At 31.6% G+C, this 13,867-nt stretch overlaps 1 protein-coding gene across 1 annotated transcript; it reads right to left on the bottom strand.

The window, feature by feature from the left end:
- Positions 1–9,130: 9,130 nt before the first annotated feature.
- LOC133778221 (uncharacterized) lies at positions 9,131–10,174 on the bottom strand. Its single transcript, XM_062218092.1, has one exon. It carries the CDS (start codon positions 10,079–10,081, stop codon positions 9,485–9,487), a length of 597 nt encoding a protein of 198 aa, XP_062074076.1. The 5' UTR covers positions 10,082–10,174; the 3' UTR covers positions 9,131–9,484.
- Between the last annotated feature and the right edge of the window lie 3,693 nt (positions 10,175–13,867).

Raw genomic sequence — 13,867 nt, 5'->3', positions numbered from 1 at the left:
CGTAAGTTTTCAGGGATAGAAAAATATCTAGGATTCTCTCAGAGAAAAAGATCAGTGACAAAAACAAAGGTCATTGTTCTTCACAAAACTTAGGTCCAAACTTTATCAGATCTCATGTGTTGAGAATATCTGATAAATAGTTATTGCCTATTATTTGTATAGCGAGCCCACACTCGTTCTTTGGGTGACTGAGAACATTTTGGAAGATTTTGGTGTGAGATCTCAAGGATTCAGCCATACGAAAAGATAGCAGCAAGGAAGGACCTGAGGTAATGTTTCTATTCTTGTCCTTGATTCAATATATATATGAGTGTGAAGAAGTAGATCTAGAAATCTTATGGGATTAATCTGATAATTTGATTGTTGTTCCGCTGCGCATAATCTCTGATTTGATCAATAAAAACCAACAGAACAATCGGAGGATGTAGAAGTAGATGTTATGCATAACACTAGTTCCTCTGATTCTTAATTATTCGTTGATCTTGGTCCGTTGCCACAAATCAGCTTTGAATGTACGAGGACTCCATTACAATTTGTTGAGATAGAAAATGTTGCAATTGAGGAGGAGGAGGAGGAAGAGGAGGGGGGGGGGGGGGGGGGGAGAGAAAGAGGAAGCTGAATTCATAGAAGAAGATGATGAAGAGGAAGATGAACACACAGCAACTGATGGTGATAGTGATGATTCTTATAGTGATGACTAAGTGGTAATTTTATAATATGTTGAAGTAATTATGTTTTACAATAATTTATTATTATAGTTATTATGTTTAATATAAATTTAATTTTAATATCGATTAATTTGACAGATATGGCTGACGTTATTGCTCGATCTCACGGGGGTGATGGTGGAGGATGCGATCCTCCACAAGGATCGTCAGATATCCTAGCTGATTGTGAACGAGGTAATATATTACACATATTGATATACTCCTTAAATTTTAACAGTTAATACATATTAATTTTAAAATACTAAATTTGCATACAATAGCTCCTCCAAACAAGCGTGGACGCCACAAATGATTGAACACGCAAGAAAAAAAGGGAAGAGTTGGGGCGTCATCTCCCTCTCGAGTGGGACGTGCGAGGGAGAACATATAAAGAGATCGAAGATTACAACTCAAATTTCTCAAGAGAGCTGGGATTGCTTGTTCGACATTGCACAAATCCAGACTGTCATCAATGGTCAAAAGTATCAAATGCCTCAAAACAAAGAATACTTGCACATCTGGAGGTAAGTAATTTCTATATTTATGTTAATTCTATTTAATTATATATTATATTTACTAATAAATGTTTGTAATTTAGAATGATTTTCGAGCGTACCAGATATGGACAAGGGCACATGCCTGGGATATTGAGAGACATTGATACATCATGTGCCAAAAATTATTCTGATTGGAAGTACGATATTAAGGAACATTTAAACGATTAATTGGCCAGAAAATCGTTATGATGGTTGCATAGATACGCAGTGGCAAAAAGCCATTGAATTTTTTCGACGCCCATAAATTATGATATTAATTTCTTGCTAAACTTAACTCTCTTAATTAAATATATTACTAATAGAAACTTTTTGTAGAAACGTTTTGGGGTCAACAAGTAAAATAGGAAGAAACTAAAAGAGCTCAGCTACGGAGGTTCTCAGTCAATCCCAGCGCTACACTATAAAAATGTTAGATAATTAATTATTTTTAAGTTTGTTTTTCTTATTTACGATCAATTTTTTTTTTTAAACAATATGTACGTGACAACACAATTTATGGACTACAACTTGAGCTGATCTCAGAAAGTTGGATGGATACCACCATAAATCAAGCACAGGGTGAGTGACAGAAATAGCCAAAAAATGGGTACGTTAAGCTTTTTTTTTTTTAAATTCAAAATTTTAATTGTTTATTTACAATACATAATTACATTATATATTGTATCATAGGATTAATTGCGTGCATATCGCGACACACAGTAGACACAGTCAACTGATACTAAGAGTTCCACACCAGTTTTGAGCGTGCCTGAAGATGACGACTTGTCTTTGGTACAAACTGTCTTCGGAAAACGACGTGGCTACCAAAAAGGATATGGATGTATCCTTAACATAAGGGACCAAACTCCATTTACTATTGATCCTCCACAAACTAGTGATGAAGAGATGATTGAGATGAGAGAGCGTGTTCGACAATTAGAGGAGCACATCCGGACTCATTATACCACCCCAGGATCTCAATGTGCCCCACCACCACCTGATTATCCCGATGTTGGAGCACCGAGTCAGTAGGACTTATGTATGAGTTTTATTATTATGGACTATTACATTTACGTGTTTATGACAACTCTTTATTTTGATGAGTAAACGTGCTCTTATCTTTTTATTTATATGTTTAATATAAGTGTTTTAATTTTAATTTATTGTTTTATATCTAATTCAAGTTAAATAAAAAAAATATTTATATAAATAAATAAAAATTAAAAAAATCTCGATTCAGTCTATATTGTCAAGTCTATACCGAGAACTATTATCCTTGAGACAACCTGTACCGAGAACATATTTAATGTCATTGGTAATAGTTTTCCTCTACCGACGAGGATGTACCGAGAACGTTCTACCAAGGACATGTTCTCGGCACAACTTCTACCGAGGACATACGGGCTTCTACCGACGACGTTTTTTCTCGGTATAACCCATGTGTTTTTGTAGTGAAAGAGCTCAAATCACTTATAAAAAACAAACTATGATACAAATTTATAAGATAAAAAATGATATGTATACTTTTATTATATTTAAATAAATATGAATTAATTATTTAAATTATCATAAAATATCTTAAAAATATCATATTTTTATTTATTTATTTGGTAAATCAGAAAGCTTTGTATTCCAACACAACAATTACAAAGAGGGTACAAACAAACTAAACAAATTAATTACAAACTCTTAACAGAGAGTCCACCCAAATAATATCTACCCTATTGAGCTTACTTAAATTCATATTCTGAAGTCTCAATTTCAAACAATGAATTATATTTCTAACAATAACATCAATGGAGAAAAACTTTTGGTCCCAAACCATACTATTCCTACTGTGCCAAATGAAATAAACCACAGTCGAAATAATACTGTAAACTATCTTCCTTCTGCCTTAAGAGAGCTTCTTTTTCCCAATCCACTTCAAAAAGGTTCTTGAGGTCATGACCATGATAAGGAAGATCGCTCCACTGAAGAGTTTCAACCAGAATTTTAGCACTCACACTACAGGAGAAAAACAAATGAGCATGGCATTCAGCAAACTTTCCACACAGCACACAACTAACACTCTGAAGCGATTTGAATCTTTGTACCCTGTCAAATGTTGGCAATCTTTCAAGAAGGGCAAGCCAAATGATAAATCTATGTTTGGGAATAGAAAATCTATCCCAAATCATATTAAACTTCCATCTGCCAGCAATCAAATGTAATTTAGAAACCATCCCTGCTATAGTATAATTGAACTTCTGAAATTCAATAAAAGAATACACAGCTTTAATTCTATTTTTCACTTGCACTATCCTCTTCCAGTACCAGCTAGCATCAATAGGAGCTTCATGATCCCACCAATCACCTTGCTTGATATAGATAGCATTTACCCACTTTACCCATAAATTGTCCTTCTTAGAAGCAATGTCCCAAACATGTTTGCCCATAGCACAAAAATTCCATAACTCAATGTCTTTAAAACCCAAACCACCCTCTGTTTTAGAGCGACAAACATCAGACCAAGAAACATAGCCCGGGCCACTAATCCTGTCAACTCCTTTCCAGAGAAATGCTCTACACACTTGGACAATACTGTGCAAAACTGATTTTGGTAAGATTACCAATTGAGACCAGTAAGAATTAATAGTAAGGAGAACTGAATTAATTAAGACAATTCTACCCGCATAAGACAGATTTCTACTACTCCAAATCCTAATCTTGTTAACCATTTTCTCCACCAAACAAACACAATCAGATTTAGATAATCTTTTGGCACAAATTGTCATACCAAGATACTTAAAAGGCAAGCTACATTTCGAAAAACCAGATAATTCCACCAGCCGATCAATAGAATTAGTATCCATACCTGCCCCATAAACCGCTGACTTACTTATATTCGCTTGGAGCCCTGACGAATTAGAAAACAGCTTAAAACCCCTAAGCAACAATGTAGCTGCTTTGTAATCTCCTTTACAGAACAAAAGAAGGTCATCTGCAAAACATAGATGAGTGAGCTGTAAACTCTTGCATCTTGGGTGAAACTTAAAGTCAGCCTCCTTAGACACCTTGGACATGATTCTAGACAAGTATTCCATGCCAATCACAAAAAGGAGCGGTGATATAGGATCACCTTGACGTAAACCTCTGTGAGCTTGAATGTATCCATGAAGAGCACCATTAATGAAAAAGGAAAACCGAGGAGTGTTAACACAATCCATAATAAGATCAACAAATTTCTGAGGAAATTTTAAAGCTTCAAGCATTTCTCTAAGAAAATCCCAGTCTAGAGAATCATAAGCTTTTTGGAGATCAATTTTGAACAAACAAGCAGATTTTGCACTTCTTCTGTCATAGCCCCGAACCATGTCTTGATAGAGCATAATATTATGAGCAATGCGACGACCTTTAACAAAACCACTTTGATTTTCTGAAATGATATCAGGAAGAACCTCTCTTAACCTCTTACAAATCATTTTTGCTGCTATTTTATAGACCACATTGCAGCAAGCAATTGGTCTATAATCACTCACAGATTTAGGACAAATCACTTTCGGAACCAAAGTCACAGTAGTAGCATTTATCTGCTTCAACAATCTTCCAGAGTTCAAGAATGATAAAATAGCTTCTGTCAAACCAGCCCCTGTTATTTCCCAAGTGTCTTTAAAAAATGCACTACTATATCCGTCCGGCCTTGAAGCTTTATCATCAGGGATAGAGTAAAGAGCATCTTTCACCTCCTCTTTAGAATAATCCCACACTAACCATGCTGCCTGTTTATTTTTATTTATTTATTTATTTATTTTTGTTTAAGTTTATATTTGTTCTAGTTTTTGAGTTTGACAGTGACAACAAAAGATTATATATTATATGATTAATATAATATTAAGTTTAAGTTTATTTAAATTTTATTTAAGTTATAAAATATATGGTTTTATTATTTTTAAATAATTATCATTGTAAAATATCTTATTTTAATTTGTTTAATTATTTATTTATTTAATTTTAAGTCTCTTTTACTATCTACCGTTAAATATAAAAATATAATGTTAAATATAAAAATATTTTATTAAAGTTAACGAAAAAAAATAAAAAACCGCTAAAACTAAAAAATTTCATTATCTACCCACTTTTTATTTTTATATATAAAATAGATATAATTTTATACACAAATGAAGTTGTAAACATATATACACATGTAAAATTAAATATAACGAATGATATAGTTTTTACATTATTTATAAATACATTCCATTATAATTAATTACTCATAATTCAACGGGACCAATATCCCGAAGTATATAAGTTTTATCAATCTTTTCATAAACATATATATCTACCCTAAAAAAAAAAAGTAAACATATATATCATTATATGATGAAAATGAAAATTTATGATTAAGATATTTAAAGAATTTTTAAACCGATCAATTCGTTTTATTGTAGCTTTATAAATTAATTATATACATCTCTGATAAGGAAGTTTCACATGCTCACTTGCTTTATTATATTGAATAATTTTATTTGATGATTAAATTTTCATTAATTATAATTATGTTGGCTTATATTTTGATCAAATAATTTGTACTTGTAAATATGTAATGAATATATAAAAACTACATCAATGTGTAATTTTTTTTTCTCTTTTGGGTAATGAAAGTCTAGTCTTGCACATACACTATGTTTCTACTTTACTAATAAAAAAAAGCTGGAATGTGCCAAAATATATTCACGGGTAAAGAATATGATGGTTAAGTGGGGCCAGTATATATAATCAATCAGAGTTTTTCAGGAATCGACCAAAAATTAATTATTTTAGAAAAATATTTTCCTCCCCACTTGCAGTACTAATTATGAGGTATATGTATAATAATATATATATATATATATTGGAAAATAGCAAGTTAAAGAAAAAAGCATATAATGGATATATACTCGCAGAGCTGGCTAAATCTCATCACAATTTGCTGCTAATTTATTACATTAATATATATATATATATACATATATAGGGCGATTTTATGGTACACCACCAAAAGTTTTGAATGTACCCGTGCACTCTATCTTATTTTGAGATTTTGAATATTTTTTGCATTTTTTTTTACAATCGTATACATATTTAGATTATTTTTCAAATTTTTAAAAAAATTATCAATAATTTATGTTACCGAAAACAGAGTTCAAACATATTATTTTTCACGCGCGTAAAATAAAATAATCACATGTACAACAAATTTATTTGAATCTTATTTTCAGCATTATAAATTATTCAGAATTTCATAAAAATTTGTAGAATGTTTTAAATAACTATAACGTTCATAATTATAAACAAATTACACCAAAAATAGGAAGGAGTATACTGGTACACCCATACATAGGATAGGATGTGTATTATATATAAACACAAAAATAATTGAGAGAAATATTTTTTTTCTTTGTAATTTTTTTATGACGGTAGAATTGAACGTGCATGTATGTGACATACGTATAGATATTGTCTCTCTCGTACTGGTACACGTACGAGTTTAGGTGATGGGTGTGAAAAATGAACCGAAACGCATAACATAACTCGGTTATATTATACCAACCAATGAATTAGTTTTAATATAATTAATTAATTAAGCAAATAATTCTTTTTTTTTTTTTTTGTAAACCAGCAAGCTTGTATTATGCACAACAAAATTACAAACACCAATTTAAACAGACACCAAAGAAAAAAAACAAACTACTAACACCATTAATTACAATAAATCTTCCTCACCCAAGCCATATCCTCCTTTCCAAGGTTCCTATCAAGTAATCTCCTCAATCTAATACAAATATCAGACTTAATATTTTGAGAAACACATGACACTAACGGTACCGAACTATTCCAAAAGGCTGAGTTTCTTGCTTTCCAGATGTGATAAACACAGGCACTAAGAGAACACAAATACACACTTCTTTTACACGCCGAATGACTACTACGCCGAATCCAATTCATCAAACCTGTCATCTCACAACGATTGGAACCTATCCTAAGCCACTTCAATATAGAGAGAAGGCAGCTCTTACTAAACTGGCAGTCGAAGAAAAAGTGTCTATGACTTTCATCATGCAGGCCACAAATAACACACACAGAGTCTTGGAATTCTTTTTTTTTTTTTAACAAAGTTAGTGTTTTGGGTTTATATTTATATATAGGGGCTACTCTGCAGCAACTGTTTTGCTCGCACGGGTGCATATAAATTTTGTTTTTGGGTTATTTTCTACCCTTAAATATTTTTTTTAATTTTTTTATATAATGATATATATTGTAATCATTTAAGACATTTTATAAATTTTTAAGAAATTCTGAATAATTTACATGTATAGTGTCGAAAGCAAGATTCAAACAACTTGTTGCACATGTGTATACATATTTAAAAATCAACTATTTAAATCTTGTTCTCAACATTATAAATTATTCAGAATTTTTTAAAAATTTACAAATTTTTAAATGATTATAACATACACCGTCGTAAAAAAAAACTATCAAAGTGTAAGAAATAAAAAAATCGCTGCATTGGTGCAGTAAAAAAAAAGTGGCTGCTCCAAAGTCTTACATATAAAGTTATATATATATATATATAATATCATGCATAAAGTAATAAAAGAAAATTTAAAGCATAATTAGATTTGCAAATAGCTAGCTAGCTAGCTAGCTATATGATGTTCTATAACCTCCGGTTATAATTATTAGTCTCTAAAAGAAAAGAACGATGATTTTTTATTTTTTAAAGAACTGGCTCAATTTTAAAATTTTATCAATGGAATCTGAATTTGTCGATATATCAAATTTATTTGAGAGTTATCTAGCAAATACGTACGTGCCGTTTCGGAGTTAAATCGCGTCTAACTTTTCAATGTATTCTTTCCCAATATATAAAATAAATTTGTACATTAAATAAAAAGTAATAAACTTTTTATAACTCAATATATTTTATATTTTTATCATGTTTATAAGGCAGTTGATGTGCCGAAAAATAATTCGACGGTGAAATAAATACAAAAATGACACTTGATGGCTTATTTATTTAAACACATAACATAAATGAAATGATGATATTAATTATTTAAAATGCACAAGTGAGGATATTTGATCATTGCTCTTCAACCAATATTGTTTTAGTCACGGGTAAGAAGGTACTATATATATGTATGTATATGTACTCCATAATTGAAAGGGTTGTAATGGACATAGACATATATATAATAAATAGAATAAAAGAGCTGGACTCCTTTAATTATTATAACCTGTCTCTCACAAAAACATTTTCATGCAATGTACATATTAATATATTTATATATAAATTTATGGTATGGATCCCCGGGAATGCCTATGGTTAGAGATCATGTGTTTCAATGATGGGACGTGAATATGTTGTGTTTGCATTCGACAAAACCTACCAAATACTTTTTTATTTCCTTTTCAATTTGTTTCTTCTTAACTGTATTGAAAATGCATTAACAATGTATGAAGTGAACTGCATTTAAAGATGTATACCTTCTATTCTATGGAATATAATGTCTTTATTAATTTCCATATCCTAACGTACGTAAGAGCCAGTGTAATGGGTCCAACGATTGATAGGAGAAACATCGTATATATATACTACGTACGAAGGTATAAAATATATGTCGTTATATACTTTCGAATTTTGTTTCGTTCGTCAAACTATAAAATAGTTATAATTTTAGATATATATATATATTTAAAAAAAATAGTGTAAGTTAGAAAGGTACATGATCACGGAATTTGTTTTTTCTTTATTATTTTATTAAGTGACAAATTAATCCAAAGCACATCATCGTGATTATATAAATATGACGGGAAAGTAAATAAATTTCAAACTTCAAATCCAAAAAAATAAAAAATAAAAAGAAAAAGAAAGAAAGAGACAATTATCATTCGATCATAATTAATGATGATGTTACATAATTTAACACAAAGTAAACATATGTGTAAACTTATTGAATATCACCCACAAATCAAACAAAGCCATAAACAAGAAAGGAAATGGGATATTTCCACGTACAATTAAACACACACGCTAATAACCATCACGTGATACAAGAAGTAACACTTACTTACGAAATCAATCATGAAGCAATAATTATATAAAGTTGATCATATCCTTAAAACCCAAAAGGCTAGTTATTATTAAGAGAAATAGGAAGAAGAAATCATTGAATCTTTAGTACTTGTGGTACGTACGTTGGTAGGTAGGTAGCTAGCTTAGGAACACTGGAATCCACGTGGAGCATTTCTGGAGCAAACGTTGAGAAGCAAGCTGAGCGAAATGGGGATGTTGAGGTTGATTCCAAGAATGTTAGCTCTAATGGCGGTGCAAAGGCACACGGCAGCCTCAAGGTCAGCAAGCCCTTGGATAAGAGTACAGCAAGGAGTCACCGGAGGACTTCCAATGGTGGCGTTGATCAACCCTCCAAGAACATTAGCGCACACCCCCAACTTAAGGGCATCCCTAGGGCATGTTGCTGTGCCGCCGCCACCGCCACTGCCGCCACCGCCACTGCCACCACCGCCGGTGGAAGGGCTTGGAGTTCCACCACCACCCCCTGAACCACCACTGCCGCCGCCCCCAGAACCTCCTCCACCAGAACCACCGCCACCGCTACCGCCCCCACCACCTCTACCGCCACCGCCGCCGCCACCTCTACCACCACCGCCTCCACCTCTACCACCACCGCCTCCGCTGCCACCTTTACCACCACCGCCAGGGCATGAGCCACAACCACTTACAAGAGAAAAGAAAAGAATGTTTAGCGAGAGGAATAGGGCAAGTGAAGCAGAGGCTTTTTTGGAACGAGCCATGTTGCTTTCTCTCTCTCTCAAAACACAAAGTGCTTGGCTAGGGTTTAGAGGAGCTGTGTATTAAGACACTTTGATGGGATATATTTGAATGCTGGGAGTGATGGGTTTTTATAGGGAGTCGGGTCTGATGAGTTGATCTCTAACAAAAATGTAATGTATAATACGTACAAATATGTAAGTCCAAGTGTGGAAGGGGAATCATGTGTGACCTCTTGGGATTTTAGCTGGCATGAGAAAATTAAAGCAAATTTTTAGGCAAATTTTTGGATGTTTATGACAAATGGGGACTGGCAAAGTATTGTCATGTTCCTCTTTTTTTGGCAAGATCCACCTCTTGGATCTCATTAATTATTTCTCAATTTTTATTTTGTAATAATATAACTAATTAACTAATAATGTGTGTATCTTATTACTCATACTGTTAGTAAATTAAACCCTAGTTTTGCTACAGTTCCCATCCACAGATTCTAGAGTTGGCCCCTAATTGAATTATAACCACTAAATGGAAAGGAGTGGGCCCCAAATAATCACATGTCGTGGTAGTATTTCAAAGCTATATTACCCCACACTACTACATCTACTTCTGCTGCAAATTGCAAAACCTAATCAAAATGATCATCATTCAAACTTTGATATCGGTGGAGAATTATTTAATTAATATAGATAGATAGATAGATAGACAGAGAGAGAGAGAGAGGCCTGTATATGGCGTGTCTTTGACAATAGATTCAGTAAAAAAATGATAGAACTAGGACATAATTTCGTTTTCACTGGTTTCAACCTCTCTGGGCAAAATTATATATATGTTTTTTGGAAAGTTTCTCAATATATATATTTGCAGCCTATGAACCTATAATTAATCTGATGCTAGTCACCTCTCTCTTTCTCAAAAAGGCTTCATTCAAATCACCTCTTTTTCACTGATTAAACATTTTATCTAGAACTAATGATAACTTGCTTTGTCATGATGAGGTCAAGTTGATATTTATTCGATCCTTATTATATATGGGCAAACTGATTAATTAATTCTAGAAAAAAAAATATATGGATCATAGAAGATTTGTTAAAAGTTAATGTTCTATATCTAGATCGTGAAAAGTGTTGGGTATATATACAATAGTATTCTATATAATTTGTATTTTTTATTCTGTATATATATATTTGGTAATAATATATTAGGTGAGGTGCATCAAATATAATTATAGCTTTTCACGATTCAAAGTGAATAATTTTTCTGTATTTTGGGGATGATTTTGTGATCATCCATGTACCATCTATCATAATTAAAATATATATTCTAAAATATAAATATATGATATATATAATTATTACACTTAATTACAAGACTAGCTAACTAATCTAGATATGCATATTATAGCCATCAGATCGATCAACTTCTTACTCTTTTCTTTCGAAGAAAGCAAACTAACTCGATAATATATATGTATTGAAAAACTCAAGAGAGACTTTTCAAGAGTGTTACAATATTATATATGATATAGTTTAATGAAGTACACGTTATCCATAAATATGTATTGAAAATTTTGAAATCGAGCAGAAAAAAGCAAAAGTAATCCAAGAAAAGGAAAGCTTTACTTTCTGCTAAATGCCAAACAAAAAAGCTGTAAAACAATTCAACCAAACGAGAATGATGAAAGTAGTTACTACTATATACTATATTATTATACATTAGTAGTTAATTTTAGTGGTTAATTAATAAGATCCCAATTATTACATAAGACTTAATTGTATATATTTTTGGCATGATGTGTAGTTGTTAGAAGTTTAGTGGTGCAAGAAATTGTCACGGGCTAGGGAAATAGTACACGTATCAACTATAAAAATAAATAAATATATATATTTTATAGTAAAAGATTGTAACTAAATTGGGGCTCCACCATTTAGAACTACTACAATTACATCTTTTGAAATATCTCAGATGTGTTCCAACCCGACAATCACCATTTGTCGATCGTTATCACATTGTTTTCTTCAAACTTACACTAGCTAGCCGTGTGGAGCCAACATTTTTGTTGATGCATACATAAATACACATATATATCATTGCCCATATTAATAACCCCAAAATTGAATGTTGACATATTTTAAAATGACCAGGTGCGATATGACTTCATCTTCATATATATATATATACATATATATATATATGTATTTTACTTTGTTGGTTTGCTTTTTAGTCCAAAAGAGCTAGTAAGTGTGTTCTTCAAGGCTGTTAATTCTCAACTCACCGAATAAATTGCATCCATGACAGTAGTTCTCGATCGACGACCTAGTATCGTGGTCATGCATCCACATAGAGAAAAAAGTCTTAAATTTTAGTGAAGGCCTTACTATATATATGTATATAAATATTTTTCATCTTAAAGGTTAAGTTATTGAGTGGGGATAATAACTTTAGCTGTCTAGCTAGATAGCTCATTCCTCATAATATATACTATCAGGCCGAGGCCTCAATTTTTCAGTTATTAATTTTATATATATATAAATTATTTGTGAAAAAAAAACACCCATATATATATATATGAAATTCTGTTTTTAGTAATTACCAAATTAATTAGACCAGGTGAATTAATTAAGGTGTGGAATGGTAATTAAATGTTGAAACAGATTTCAGAGCTTTCAGGACAGAATACGAACTTGTCGCGACAAAAACTGAACACAATAAAAAAATAATGCAAAAACAATAAAGAATACAACAAATTTTTACAAGGTTCAGAAACTATTTCGGATAACCTACTTCTTGGGGTCACGCCCAGAGAATAAAACCAATTAATAAAGAATCACAAGTACAAAATATTGACTTAAACAAAATAAGACTCCCTCTTGAGATTTTCCGCAACTTTGTTGTACTTCTCTTCACTAATTTAATTATGATTGAAACGCTCAACCACTTGAACTCCCTTCAATGGTTAGCGAGTGCTTGCATCCTCCCGATGTAAGGCTTGTAAAAATCTTCTCCCGAAGACTATAGAATTGTGTTTAAATTATAACTTGTATTCACTCATGAAAGTGGTATAAACTCACCACAAAACTAAACACTTATTTTAATACAAGATCACGTGAATACAATGATTTTGAATACAAAATATGAACTCTCGCAAATATTACAATTCACTCACAAACTATGTACCAAAGAGTTCCCTCTTTCTCAAGGCCCTAGAAGCCTAATTATAGAGACCATTTCGTGCTCAAAAAGGCTGAGAAAGAATCTCCTAATAAAAGCAAGAATTTTTTAAGATATTCTTGATTAATGAAGATTTACCATTTTTAGATGATTCTGATCCAACAGATACAGATTTTGCGTGGACAACTAATACATTCGTCAGATCAAATTTCTCAAGATAGAAATAACAAGTAATTCCTTCAAACATTGTATTTCCTGAAGTTTATTATCCTGAGCAGCAGGAAAATCAAAAGACAAATATTCCATAAATGAATTCGAATAAACACAAAATATTTTCTTTATAAAACTAATATACAAATTCCTTTTATAAACATATTGTGAGAATATCAAACTAAATAAGGAATCATTTGAAAATCACAATAAAAATGAATTTAAAATCATCTTATAAATAAAAATATATATGTATAAAAAAATTCCTTATTACACAAAGTTTCCTTATTTCATAAAAGGAAACAACATTTTTTGAATCTTTCTTTTCACAACCAGCCATTATCACAAAATTTGTCAATAAAAAATATCACAAAATATTATTTAATCAGTTGACAAAAAGTCTCAAAGTCTAAAAAAAATAAAAACATATT

Source organism: Humulus lupulus, chromosome 5 (genome assembly GCF_963169125.1).
Source record: "Humulus lupulus chromosome 5, drHumLupu1.1, whole genome shotgun sequence".
In the NCBI taxonomy this organism is placed as follows: domain Eukaryota; kingdom Viridiplantae; phylum Streptophyta; class Magnoliopsida; order Rosales; family Cannabaceae; genus Humulus; species Humulus lupulus.
The sequence above is the reverse complement of the archived record's forward strand: the minus strand, read 5'-3'. Positions and strand labels throughout refer to the sequence as shown.

Coding starts and splice junctions, on each gene's coding strand:
- LOC133778221 (XM_062218092.1), bottom strand. CDS start 10,081: ATGGCTCGTTCCAAAAAAGCCTCTGCTTCACTTGCCCTATTCCTCTCG.